Source organism: Mauremys reevesii, linkage group 7 (genome assembly GCF_016161935.1).
Source record: "Mauremys reevesii isolate NIE-2019 linkage group 7, ASM1616193v1, whole genome shotgun sequence".
Lineage (NCBI taxonomy): Eukaryota > Metazoa > Chordata > Testudines > Geoemydidae > Mauremys > Mauremys reevesii.
In genome coordinates, this window is record NC_052629.1 from 107,905,928 (window position 1) to 107,919,472 (window position 13,545).

Below are 13,545 nucleotides of genomic sequence, written 5' to 3' on the forward strand. Positions count from 1 at the left end.
AAAGGAGCCCACCAGGGCATTTCTCATTCAATTGGAAACTGTTTTTTAAACTTCCTTTGGTTTCCAAATAATAGAATGTTGGAAACTTGATGGAAGTTGTTTTCTCCTGGTGCGTACACACCACTCTGTTAATGCAGAGCTACTCACAAGGGTTGGGCTGTGCATAGTGGTTTGTTTTGTGGGGTTACTTGTGAATATTGTTCACACTGATTCGTTATTGTAGGGTTACTTGTGAATTCTCTCAATACTAATATGTTGCTGTAGATGTGATCATGAAGTACCAGTAACTCAGCAAATAGTTAGATCTAATTTGGTTTATGGCGTATGATGAGGAGTAAAGTTGTTTTAAAAGGCCGTAGATCCCAAACAATTACACAGACCTGGCAAGAGCTTAACAGGGACAATAAACATGTGTAACAACAATATACTACGATCTATAGCAGTTTTAAGGGCTTAAGAAGGCCCTGACTATAAGGGCACTAGACCCAAGGCACTGAATATATTGAGCCTGTTGGAGATTAGGGGATAAATCACTACCCTCCCCTGACTTCCCAGACTAGTTACTTGATATCACCATGTTATTAAAGCAAATAGAACATGAAATGGGGGAAATGAAAAGCCACATGCAGGGCAAAGCCTGGGTGCAATTGCTGTTCAACTGAAGTCACGAGCCACTCCTCCCTCGCTCCCAGTGAGGCGTGTGCCTCAGCAATCTCATTATTCTCTTTAATTGCTTGCACATTGACAGCGCCTCATGCCACAGGCAGCAGGTCCAAAACACAAACGAATTGTCACAGGTTTTTTTCCCTAAATTAAAAAAAACCGGTTTGAAAAATGCAGAATGGGCATTAATGGGCTGCTTGGCCCACCCAGGACTTAGCCTTTCTTTGCTGAGCTAAAAAAAAGAAGAGTAAATCCTAATTCATCTAAGTATTGAGCTAGTTATGTGTTAACCCTTACATTACTGATCCCTGGGTAACCTGCTCTGCTGTAATCAATACATGTCCATTACTGAAACAAAATGCAATTCCCTGAATATTCAGCAGCAGCACAGGTGCATTTTTCCTGCCTATATCTGGTTAGTCCGGCAGCATATATGTTGTCAGTGATACGTGCACTCCCTTTCTCACCTCTTTCTTATTTTCCCAGTGGAGGCAGGATCATCACTCTGGAAGGACACGGATTTTTGATGGTTCAGAATGTGTCGATGGTGGTTCACAGCATCGGGAAAGAACAAACAGTAAGCGTCCTGTGTTAATGTAGCACAAAGACACTGAACCAGGTTGTCTGCCTGGTGACTGGGGACGTTCTGAATAATAATCTACCATCTATAAAAGCCAGGGACCTGGTCTGTAACCCTCGCTGATGGGGCTGTAATTGGGATGAATGTTATGTTCCTTAGCTCAGAAGAACGACAGACCTAAGTTATGCCCATGCACTGTAATTATTCTTATTAATGTTTACAGTGCCATCAAGGTGCCTGGTGCTAAATAGTGTCCGGCTGTTGGCGCACACGGTTGCCTGTCAATCAATGACTAAATGAAGCTATCCTATCCGAGGTAGCTGCAGCGGCTTGAGGGCTCTGGGCCTCTCAAGACATTTGCTGACACATGACTGAGACTTAGGTTTATCCATTTTTGATGCGCATGCTCTTTCCTGCTTTCAGAACTGTAAGGTTCACACCGACACTATGATTACCTGCCCCTCTCCAGCTGCCTCCAACCTCACTGTGGGGAGCAAGCCAGCGCCGGTGGACTTCTACATCAATGGACACCTCTACATGGACGACAGGCTGGCTCCCGATGAGTACATGTACCCTGAGGAGGCCCAGCACACCAGCAAGTTCGGCCTGGAGTACTATGCCGACCCCCAGTTCTTCACAGCCAAGAAGGAGAAATGGATCAAGCACCATCCTGGGGAACCCCTGACTCTGGTTATACATGTAAGAGACTAACACAGGGCATCCTGGATTCTTGGCAATAAGACTTTACACTAGGATGTCACCATTTTCTCACTGTGAGGTTCTTCAGTGGGTAGGGTGCCTAGATACCATAGCGGGTGATAAGTGCCTTATAAATGCAATAGAGGGAAGGTATGAGGGGTGAAAGGAGGGATGGGTGTAGGTAGGGGCTAAGGGGAAAGAACTCACAGAGGAGTGGACAGCTCATTCCCAAAGGTAATGCTAAGTTCTGATGAGCCTGCAGTCTCCTGCTGAACAGATTAGGGTGTTGGAGTATGTAGTTTGACCAAGTGATGCTGTAGGGGGATGAATTATGATACCTTAGTACTGTATTTGAAGGATGTAGCAGCAAGGAGGGAGATAAAGCACTGGATATGGTTGGAACAGACCAAGTGATCAGAGTCTTTTCCATATCTAATGTCAATGATTGTGGAGTTTGGTTCTTGTAGAAATGGGCTCTGAATTCGTCTTTGATGGCTACTGTGTTAAATTAACAAGGAAGGCCGGGCAAACGAAGACTGAGTGGTTTGGACAATGTACAAGTTTAAAAGCCCTTGTTTGTTGTAGAATGTCCTCACTGAGTGAAACATACTTCAGAAATACTCTCTGCCTCTCGCTAATCTAATGCAGCCATCCACAAGCTATCTAGGACCACCCACTCCATTTCTCTCCCTCCCCATATAGTCTCTCTGATATGTATTTGCCATGCACAACCAGGGCAGATCAACTACAGTATTTTCCAGGCTTTGTCAGGGCGTTTGTCCATTCCATGTGCACTGAGAGACAACGAGGGACTGGAAACAGGAAAATGAGGACTGGGCGGAGGTTGGATTTCCCATGGAATGTTGGAAAAATGGAAGATGTCAGTGGGAGGGCTTTCCCAGGGCTGACTGGTGGCAGGAGGTACAGGAAGTTTACTAGGGCTTCCACAAAGAAGCCATTGCAAATGGGCCTGGCGCTCTGGGGACTGACTAATTCACTTTGTTGTCCTGGTTTTGTTTTTGTAATTAGAAAGAGCCTGACAACCTAAGTCTGGAAAACGATGAGTACCAAGTTAAAATTGGCCTAATTTCCTGTGAGATACAGATTGTTTCAGACAAAGTCATTCACTGCTCAGTCAACGAGTCACTGAGCACATCGGAAAGACAGCTGCCCGTGACGGTGAGTGCCACAAGCCAGGATGGTCTGAGCTTGCAGGACGAGAGCGCTCAGTGTGTTGAACTTAATATACCAGGGAACCCTCATGTTAGCCTCAGGATTCCCTTAGCACTCACTGAAGCACTAAGTGAACACAACGCTGGGAACAATTCTGCAATAGCTGAAGAGGGGTGCACTAGATGAATGGAGAGGTCTTTTCCACCTCTCCTCTCTGTGGGTGAAATACTGACCAGTGCTGAGCACCAGCACCTTCCATGGGAGTTACTGGGGCTGAGCACCTCTCAGGATTTGGCCTAATGATTCTGTGACATCTAAAGCCTGGAGAAGGCAGCCATTTCCCTGCAGGTTCTGGGGTGCTGACAGCCAAATGATGGCACTTGGTCCCGGTGGGTTCATTTGAGAACTGGCTGTTTTCACTATAAGCTGTAGAGGGAAGTCCCACAATTCCAGCAATGAGTGTAAAATCCCACTGTCACCTGAGCCTTCTCCACTAAAAGGTTTTTCTTTGAATGGCTCATGTGAAATGAGTTTAATGGTTCCCAGCCCAGTTACTAGTCATCAGGCCCCCTTGTTATCAGTGTCAGCAGACGAGCAAGGATTGAATGGGAATACAGACCTGAATGCCCCTCGCAGTCCTGTAGTGGCAGAGGAGTGCAGTGGAGGGGTCAGCGCTGGGAAACTCACATTGCCATTGCCCATCTGCAGCTGCTCTGCAGATAAAAAGAGGAATTCAGTCGTCCCCAGGGCCATCGATCTGGCATCTTTCCCCAGCACTAGATCGTCTCACTGGCCCGTCTCGGTCTGATGGAACTCTAGGGACAGGATCCAAGGCCGTTCTGATGTCAAAGCAGCTCTCGACTGTTCTTGGGAGGGTTTGCATTTGTGGCTTTACTATTGTTCCTTACTCCTTTTTTCCAGAGGGCATCCCTAATTGTCTGCCTCTGCCTTCAGCTTTCACTTCATTTATAGCCCTTGGCTCCTCAGGGGTGAGATTAAAGCTGTTCACAGTTGGAAACAATGTCTCCACCTGTCTCAACCGCCTGAGAACTTGTAGCCTCCATCCCAGCTGATTCTTTTTCCAGTAAATGTGTTCATAATAAATTTGCAGGGACTTGTGGCTTAGGGGGTAGGAAGAGCACAGAGGGTTTTGAAGAATGTGTGGCCTGATGTTCCCCAGAAACAGAGTACTTCAGAAGAAACCCCACTGCTTCTGTGGGGGGAGGCTCCTTATTCATTGCTTATGGCCTTTTTGCTTGACGTTCTACGCAAAATCAAAACAAACAAATGCAGAAGTAGCAGAACCCAGGATTTCCTAAGCCATTGTCAATGAAAACAGGGAAATTCTTTTATTTTTAGTGGGAACTGAAAAACAGAAAATTCTTATTTTAGAAAAAACCTGGTCTTGTGATACACATCTTGCTAGCTTTGGTTTCAACAGCAAGCTTTCTGTTTAATGCCTTGGAGGTGCCCAGAATGTAGCTCGGGGTAGGCAACCTATGGCACACGTGCCGAAGGCGGCACGCGAGCTGATTTTCAGTGGCACTCACACTGCCCGGGTCCTGGCCACCAGTCCAGGGGACTCTGCATTTTAATTTAATTTTAAATGAAGCTTCTTAAACATTTTAAAAACCTTATTTACTTTGCATACAACACTAGTTTAGTTATATATTATAGACTTATAGAAAGAGACCTTCTAAAAATGTTAAAATGTATTACTGGCACACGAAACCTTAAATTAGAGTGAATAAATGAAGACTCGGCACACCACTTCCAAAAGGTTGCCGACCCCTGATGTAGATAAACAAGGGGATGATACATGTTACTAAAGTCACAGCTGGTTATTAGCGGTGTACCTGCAGTAGAGGTGCAACTAGATACTGGGGCAAATCCTTCCATGTGGATGGCTAAATATGAGTTTCATACCAGCTGTCTAAACGGTAAGACTTGCATTCATAATTAGTTGTGAGTGCAGCTGTTTCTGCACAAAGGAAGGCTGCCCTTTAAAATTGTGGCTCAGTATGGGTGAAATTCTCCTGATCCTGATGATGACCCTTCACTGCAAGTCTCCCATAAAGTCAATGGACGTTCTGCCCACGTAGGGAGAGCAGCATGTCAGAGATGTTGCTCTGACAGCAGAATTGTACTCTACACCCCCGCTCTGTGGTAAAGTAAGGAAACCACAATTTAACCCTGATTCAAATGCACTCTGGCCAATCTATAAAATGGATTTTTAATAGATCTGTACAAAAAATCCAAAAGGCCTTAAGGGGCCTTCAAACACATTTTAGTTCACTGCAGAATCATTTAAACCCTGAAACTGGTATTTCTGCTCCTGGCAATAATGCAAATTTGGGCCAGGTTGGCTAGAATAAAAAATCCAGAATGTAAAATGCAGATTTATCTTTCCTCATTAGAACTTTTTTAGACAAAACCTCAATACAGTGTGTATTGCTTTATAGTGGCTGTCTGATGAACACCCTCAATAGATGCATAAAGCCTGTAAAGAGGGGTGTGCGTATGTGTGTGTTTGGACATACCTATGTGCTCAGGGAATCTCTGCCTTCTGTAAAACAAAATTTCTAATATAAGCAATAAAGCCAGCTCTAGAGTCCCTTCCTTGCCAGCTACAACAGGGCTATCATGTTACTCAAGAACATTTTACACCACCAGGGTACTAGTAAAATTCCTGCCATCGAAAACTACTGATTTTTGACATTGAAATAAATCTCATCTAAAAACCTACCTGGTGGCACATTGGATTAAACAGGTGTATAGATAAGAGGGTTAAATTCACTCAAGACAGGACTAAGTCATAACTTGACCATCAGTGACAAGTGTTTGTCTGACCTGTTCTTAAAAACCTCCAATGATGGAGATTCCACAACCTCCCTAGGTAATTTGTTCCAGTGCTTACTACCCTGACAGTAAGATTTTTGTAATGTCCAACCTAACCCTCCCTTACTGCAATTTAAGCCCATTGCTTCTTGTCCTAGTCTCAGAGATTAAGAAGAACAATTTTTCACCCTCCTCCTTGTTAACAACCTTTTATTTACTTGAAAACTGTTATCACGTCCCTCCTCAGTTTTCTCCAGACTAAACAAACCCAGTTTTTTCAATCTTCCTCGCAGATTATGTTTTCTAGACTTTTAATCATTTTTGTTTCTCTCTTCTATACTTTCTCCAGTTTATCCACATCTTTCCTGAAGTGTGGCTCCCAGAACTGGACACAGTACTCCAGTTGAGGCCTTAGCAGCAGGGCCGGCTTTAGGAAGTGTGGGGCCCAATTCGAACATTTTCGGCAGAGCCCCGGCAGGGATGACTAAAATTAAAAAACATGTAAAAAAAAGCCTTTCATTTCTTAGCAACCGGTTCTCTATAAAAAGTTCTGATTTAAGGGATGTGCCAGAGTATGTATTCTTTGTACCACTAGGGTTACCATACATTGGTATTTTCCCAGGAGGAATTTTTAAAATTTAAATTTTAAAAATTCCCCCTGGACAGAACCAAAATGCCTGACATGTCTGAGAAAATACAGATGTATGTTAACCCTACCTAAAGTTCTTCTTTAAAAAGATGGGTCTGAACTAGAAATGAGCTCCATTTCACATGTGTGGATCCTGCCACTCCCTGGGGGTGTGCTAGGGTAACCAGATGTCCCGATTTTATAAGGACAGTCCCGATTTTTGGGTCTTTTTCTTATATAGGATCCTATTACCCCCCACCCCCTGTCCCAATTTTTCACACTTGCTGTCTGGTCACTCTAAGGTGTGCACATGTGTGGGTCCCAGCTGCTCCCTGCCCCCCTCATTGAAGCAGGTGTGCAGGGTTACTGCCCTGGGAACTGCAGGGCACCAGTGGACATGGGGCTGGCTGGAGGTAGGGTCTGGCTGCAGACAGGGTAAGCGGGGCAGGGCTGGCTGGAGACGGGGGTGTGGGGTGGACTGGCTGGCTTCAGGCCAGGCCGCAGTGATGTGTGGCATGGGTTGGCAGGGCTGGAGACAGAGGAGTGTGGGACTGGCTGGTTTCAGGCAGGGGGGGTGCGGCAGGGGTTGGCTGGAGACAGGGCAGGGGGTGTGGCAGGGGCTGGCTGAGGGCAGGGGGTACAGGGCTGGCTGCAGGCAGCAGCAGGACAGTGGGAGCGGGGCTGGTGCAGGCAGGGCAGGGGGTGCAGGGTTGGTGCGGGCAGGGCACAGGGTGCAGGGCTGGTGCAGGCAGGGGGAGCGGCAGGGGCTGGCTGCGGGCAGGGCAGGGGGTGCAGGGCCAGTTGCAGGCAGGGCAGAGGGTGCGGGGCTGGTGCGGGCAGGGGTGCAGCAGGGGCTGGCTGTGGGCAGGGGGTGCGGGTACAGAAGGGGCACAGCCCACCCTGTATGGTAAGTGCCCCCTCCTCCACCCTCCCCCACTGGGGTAGCAGAAGCAGCCCGGGGCTCGGGGGCTATTTAAAGGGCCCGGGGCTCCCCTGCTTCTACTGCGCCGGCCCTTTAAATAGCTGAGGGAGCCCTGGGGAAGCAGCGGGGTTCCGGCGGCTATTTAAAGGACCGGGATGGCAGAGGCAGGTGGAGTCCTGGCTCTTTAAATAGCCCCCAGAGCCCCCCGCTATCCCAGAGCTCTGGGAGCTATTTAAACAGCCCGGAACTCCCCTGCTTCTACCGCCCCAGCCCTTTAAATAGCCATGGGAACCCTGGACAAGCGGCGGGGTTCCTGGGGCTATTTAAAGGGCCAGGGCGGTAGAAGCAAGGGGAGCCCAGGACTTTTTAAATAGCCCCCAGATCCCTGCAGCCCTACCCCAGGGCTCCCGCAGTGGGGCTCTGGTGGCAATCTGCTGGGAGCCCCAGGCCCTTTAAATTGCCCCTGGGGAAGCCGGGCCACCCCAGTACGGCGCACCGGCTCTTGCCAGTACGCCATACCGGGGCTTGGGCGCGGGACCCGATTCAGGGGAATCAGTGCAATCACCCTAAAGCCGGCCCTGCTTATCAGTGCGGAGTAAAGGGGAAGAATTACTTCTCATGTCTTTACATCACTCCTGCTGATAGATCACAGAATTATGCTTGTTTTTTTGCAACAGTGTTACACTGTTGACTCATACATTTAGGTTGCGATCCACTGTGACCCCCAGATCCCTTTCTGCAGTACTCCTTTGTAGGCACTCATTTCCAATTTTGTATGTGTGCAATTGATTGTTCCTTGTGGAGTACTTTACATTTGTGCTTATTGAATTTCATCCGATTTATTTCAGACCATTTCTCCATATGGGTTTGTTCAGTGGATCTTCTTAAGATCACTGCACCCCGCCCTCTTCAAGCTCACTTTGTTTTTTGCTGGAGTTTCCTTCTTCTCCTTCATTTGGAGAAGTGAAACTCAGTTTCCAGAAGTGAAACCATGGTATGAGCCTAAGTTTCCTTTCTTGTAAAGATGCTAATTTTCCCTTTTACCCCATAAACATTAATGAGTTAAACCCCACAATCCCTCATGAGGTCAGTGTTTGGCCTCCCCATTATACAAGTGGGGAAACTGAGGCACATGGGGATTGCCCATGGTGTCACGGGAAGTGTGACATATGACCCAGCAGTAGAACCAGTGTCTCCTGACTCCCTGTCCTGTGCCACAACCACAAGACAATCAGCCCCCTCTTAGTACTATGATTAGTTATTTTAATTTTATTTTTGTCTCAGTATCTTTCAATTCTCCTTACTCTTCTCTCACTAACTGGCAGCAGTTCTGCATTCACAGCAGGTCTGGGTGGAAAGTACAGTGGAACTGGGTTAAGAATTGTACCTATTTGACTGGAAGTTCTTCAGGGCAGGACTGCCTTTTATTTTGCACTTAGCACAATGCAGCTTTGACTCTGATTCAAGCCTGTAGGGCGGCACTATTACAATATAAATGATAACTGATGAGGATGTTGGGTGTTGGCCTCATGAGCAGAAGGCTCTTTAATAAGGCTGGTCTGTTGTGTAGGTTTCACTGTATAAAGTGAATGGATTTGTGCGTCTTAGCCCCCTGGACCTCTGCTGGACAGAACCTATCAAATTTGTATAAAACCTAATGGAGCTTCTCCCTGACTACACTGCATGGTGGTCACTGTCTCTGGAATCCACATGAGTTTTACACCTGATATTGCCTGGTAACCAACAGCCTCAGCATAACATGTCTGTGTCATTGCGAGTTGGCCAAACAGAGGCAGGGGGGCCGAGTCTGCTGTACGTCATGCCCATTTACACCAGTGTAACTCCAGTGACACCACTGACGTTACTCCTGTTTTACACTGATGTATGTGGGAGAAGAATCAGGCCTGTTAGGTCACACCCTTTCCACACACAGAGCACCTGCAGGCCTGGCCATGAAGAGCAGCTCCTGGGCCCTGACATTGGACCCACACATGAGGACAAAAGACGTCTGAGCCAGCAAATTGCCGGTTCTGTTCTTTTGCTGTGATTTTTTGCCCTCTGTAGCAAGTTCCTGTTGATCTCCTAGTTGCTTGTTAACTTACTGGGTGACTTTTTTTCCTTTGTATTCTTCTCTAGATCCAGGTTGGAAAATTCAACCAGACGATTGCTATGCTGCACCTTGGGGGAGGCGAGACAGCGATCATAGTCTCTATAGTCATCTGCAGTGTCCTGCTGCTTCTGTCTGTCGTAGGTAAGGGAATGGAACATCCCTGAGCCACATTGATCCCTTCAGCTCTGTGGCATTGCCTGTACTCATGGAAGTTCAGATGATTTACACTCCCAACTTTATTTTATATGAGGATGGGTCCCACCCCAAGCCCCACATCCAAAAACTCTGAGCTTTGGGGCTGTTTAAAGTCTGAACCCAGATCCAAATTTAGTAAATTTACAACCGGCCAGGACTGAGCCTTGAATCCAAACTCCCCTGAATTGTGAAGTGTCCACAAGCTGGATCTAGAGTTCAGTTTTGTAGTCTGAGCCCTTCTTTAATTTTAAAGCCCCTTTCTCTGTTACACAAATTCTTCACAAAGTTAAATAAAATATAATAACCGAGGGAAGGAAAAAATCAAGAGAGGTAGAACTCAGTCAAGGAGACCCTACTAACCATAGTAAAGGATGCATATCCGGAGCAGACACAACAAAGTCTACCAGCCTGGACATCATTCTTGTTGCAAGTTTTTAAAACAGATCTGTGTCATCTGGCTAGTTCATCTTTACATCACATGCCAAGAATGACTGCAGCAAGAAAAACATTGGGTCACTGAAAATGAAGTGTTTCCAATAAGGATTTCATTTATATTTAATAGCCGTTATTATATACTTTATTTATTAAATAATCTACTAATCATTGGAAACATATTTCTGGAGGCATAAGAGCGCTGAAGGACACACACGTTACAAAACAGGTGTTAAACCTCTTCACACATTTTCATTAATCAGATGGAATTTATTAACATACAGTAAGTCTGGTAATGTATGTAATGTGCAGGCCTAAATTTAATATGATAGTCGTTGAGTGATCATTTAATTCCAGCTGGTTTGACTTATTTATAGATAATCAGCAGCTGCCTGATCAGATGTGTATTTATTTCATAGTTGTTAAACCAAAAAATGAATATTGTTTTTTCTCTGTGTAGATGTACTTTCACAGTGTGTGTTCTGCTGACCTAAACTCCTCTGTCTTCCCAGTTTCAATTTCCTACAGTATTCTTCTTCACTTCTGGGCCTAACCTTCTAAGCTTTTCTTCCCCAGGCTTGTTTGTGTTCTGCACTAAGAGCCGCAGGGCGGAGCGCTACTGGCAGAAAACCTTGCTCCAAATGGAGGAGATGGAGTCCCAGATCCGAGAGGAAATCCGCAAAGGTCGGTAACTGCCTCTGGGGAAGGAGGAGGAGATGGGGGCGGGAGTCAGGAGGCAAAAGAGCTCTGCTCCTGGAATTTCCACATTTATTTGTCTTTTGCTACAAAACTGAAATTGGATTTGTAGGAACCCAGCAGGAGTGTGTACAAGGAAAGGAGCTCCCTTCACCTTATACTCACATGCACAAAGATAGGGATGCCCATCCCATTGAGTGATCTGATTGAAACAGCCTCTCTTAGTGCTTTATAATAGTGTTAAAAGCACAGGAGCTACAATCTGAATTCTGTAGCTTCCTTTCTATCGCCTGAGCTGTGTGGGACTTGTGAGCAAGGTGTACATCTCAATGGGAGGAAGCATGGCCTAGTAGTTGAAGCACAGACCTGGGAGTCAGGAGATGTAGATCTAGAGTTCTCAGCTCTGCCACAGTCTTGCTGTGTGGCCTTTGGCAAGTCACTTAATCTCTGTGCCATCCGTTTCTCTAGCTGTAAAGTGGGGATAATGATATGTATGAGATCACATTAATGTTTATAAAATGCTTTATGAGCCTCCAGTGCATGGAGCTACAGAAATGCCGCATGCTGCTGCTTGGAGAAACAGTGGACAAGAGCTTCAGGTGCCTTCACTTACAGTCTTCTCAGTCTGTGACTCTCCATAGAATACGTTGGAACCCTTGTGCTATAGACCAAACCCTGCAGAGCCTGTGTTTTGGAGGTAGTGGGAGTCTTGCCTGAGTAAGAACTGCAGGGTTTGGTGCATAATGCAGACAGCTAAGCCCCATATACAGTTCATTGGCTCCTAGGGAAAGGGGTATGAGGAGGCAGAGTTGATGAGTATATTGGATGCAAATACCAGGCTTGTCACTCAGCTGCCCTGGCTGTTAGATTATTTCAGCCCTTTCAGTTTGTGGGTCTCTTTGGATCAGGTTTTGCTGAGCTTCAGACTGACATGACAGACCTGACCAAGGAGTTAAACCGCAGCCAGGGGATCCCGTTCCTGGAGTACAAGCACTTTGTGACACGGACATTCTTCCCCAAAGTAAGACAATCCCACATTTCATACACACCTAATCGCTCAAATTCCTTCTCAACTAAATCATGGCTCTGCCTTCTCCCAGTAAAGGCTTACAGTACAACACAGTTATTCAGCTGCTATCATTTATTTCAGCCTTAATTATCATAAAAACCATAGCCACAGCACCTCGGGCTATGAAATAGGGTCAGGCCTTGTCAGTACTTGGATGGGAGCCTCCGACGAAGTGGGTATTCACCCACGAAAGCTCATGCTCCAATACGTCTGTTAGTCTATAAGGTGCCACAGGACTCTTTGCCGCTTTTACAGATCCAGACTAACACGGTTACCCCTCTGATACTCGCTTTGGTGAGACACTCCCCTCTGAGCCAATACTGAACCAGTGCACCAGCATGGTGTAACTGGGTGCCACCGTGCTGCTGCAGGTGCTGTCTCTCAGATGAGAAGCAAAACCAGAGTCTTCCTTAGCTGTGCGGTTTGAGACACCCCTACTGGTTCCAGTTGCACCCAGTGATGAGCTGCCAAAATCATAACAACCAGTTCCCTCCTCACCCCAGGAGGGATCATGACCCCCCCCCCTGGACTCCTGCCCCATCCAACCCCCCCGTTCCTTGACACCTCCCCCCCACCCAGGGACCCCTGCCCCATCCAACCACCCCTTCTCTCTGTCCCCTGACAGCCCCTGGAACCCTTGCCCCTGACTGCCTCCCACTGCCCCATCCAACCCCTGATTCTTTCTAACTGCCCCACCAGGACCCTTGCCCCTATTCAATCCCCCTGTTCCCTGCCCTCTGACCCCCCAAACCCCTATCCAACCCCCCACCCCCGAACTCCCCTGCCCTCTCTCCAACACCCCCTCCCTGCCCCCTTACTGCGCTGCCTGGCACTACAGTCCGGCCGCAGCTGGAGCAGGGAGCCCGGGGATGCGGGGCCGGGGCAGGAGTCACGCGGCTGGAGCCCGGAGCCGATGGATGTGGCGGGAGCTGGACGGCCGGAGCCAGGTAGCTGGCCGGCCGGAGTAGGGCAGCCGGGAAGTGACGCGGGGCCGGGCGGCGGGGGACGCGGGGCTGGGGGATGCAGGGACGCGGGGCCGGGGGACGTGGGGATGCGGGGCCGGCGGCGGGGGATGCGGGGCGGGCAGGCGGCGGCGGGGACACGGGATGCGGGCCAGAGCCGGGTGGCCGGGGAGGAACGGGGGGCCGGGGCCGGAGCCGGGCGGCCAGGGACGCGGGGCCGGAGCCGGGCGGCCAGGGACGCGGGGCCGGGGAGGGACGCGGCCAGAGCAGGGCGGTCGGAGACGCAGGGCCGGGGAGGGAAGCGGCTGGGGACGGGGCGGGCCGGGTGGTCGGAGAGGGACGCGGGGCCGGGGAGGGATGCGGCCGGGGACGCGGTGGCGGGGAGGGACGCCGCCGGGCCGGGCGGTGGGAGATGCGGGGCGGGGAGGGACAAGGCCGGGCGCACGGCCCTCCGGCTCCTCCTACCTCAGCTCTGTCTTCCTGTTCCTGAGCGGGAAGCCTGCATGCTTCTCAGCCCTCCCAGGCTTCCCCCGCGAACAGCTGATTCGCGGGAAGCAGGGGGGGAGGAGAAGAAGGGA

The 13,545-nt window shown here is 48.6% G+C and overlaps 1 protein-coding gene across 1 annotated transcript in view; it reads left to right on the forward strand.

The window, feature by feature from the left end:
* Positions 1–13,545, forward strand: part of PLXND1 (plexin D1) — a 133,394-nt gene that overhangs the window by 81,686 nt on the left and 38,163 nt on the right. Inside the window, exons 17-22 of the mRNA XM_039480790.1 lie at positions 1,150–1,240; positions 1,667–1,942; positions 2,972–3,121; positions 9,640–9,754; positions 10,817–10,924; positions 11,845–11,957. Of these exons, the coding sequence (XP_039336724.1) occupies positions 1,150–1,240; positions 1,667–1,942; positions 2,972–3,121; positions 9,640–9,754; positions 10,817–10,924; positions 11,845–11,957 (853 nt within the window). The remainder of the gene's footprint in view (positions 1–1,149; positions 1,241–1,666; positions 1,943–2,971; positions 3,122–9,639; positions 9,755–10,816; positions 10,925–11,844; positions 11,958–13,545) is intronic.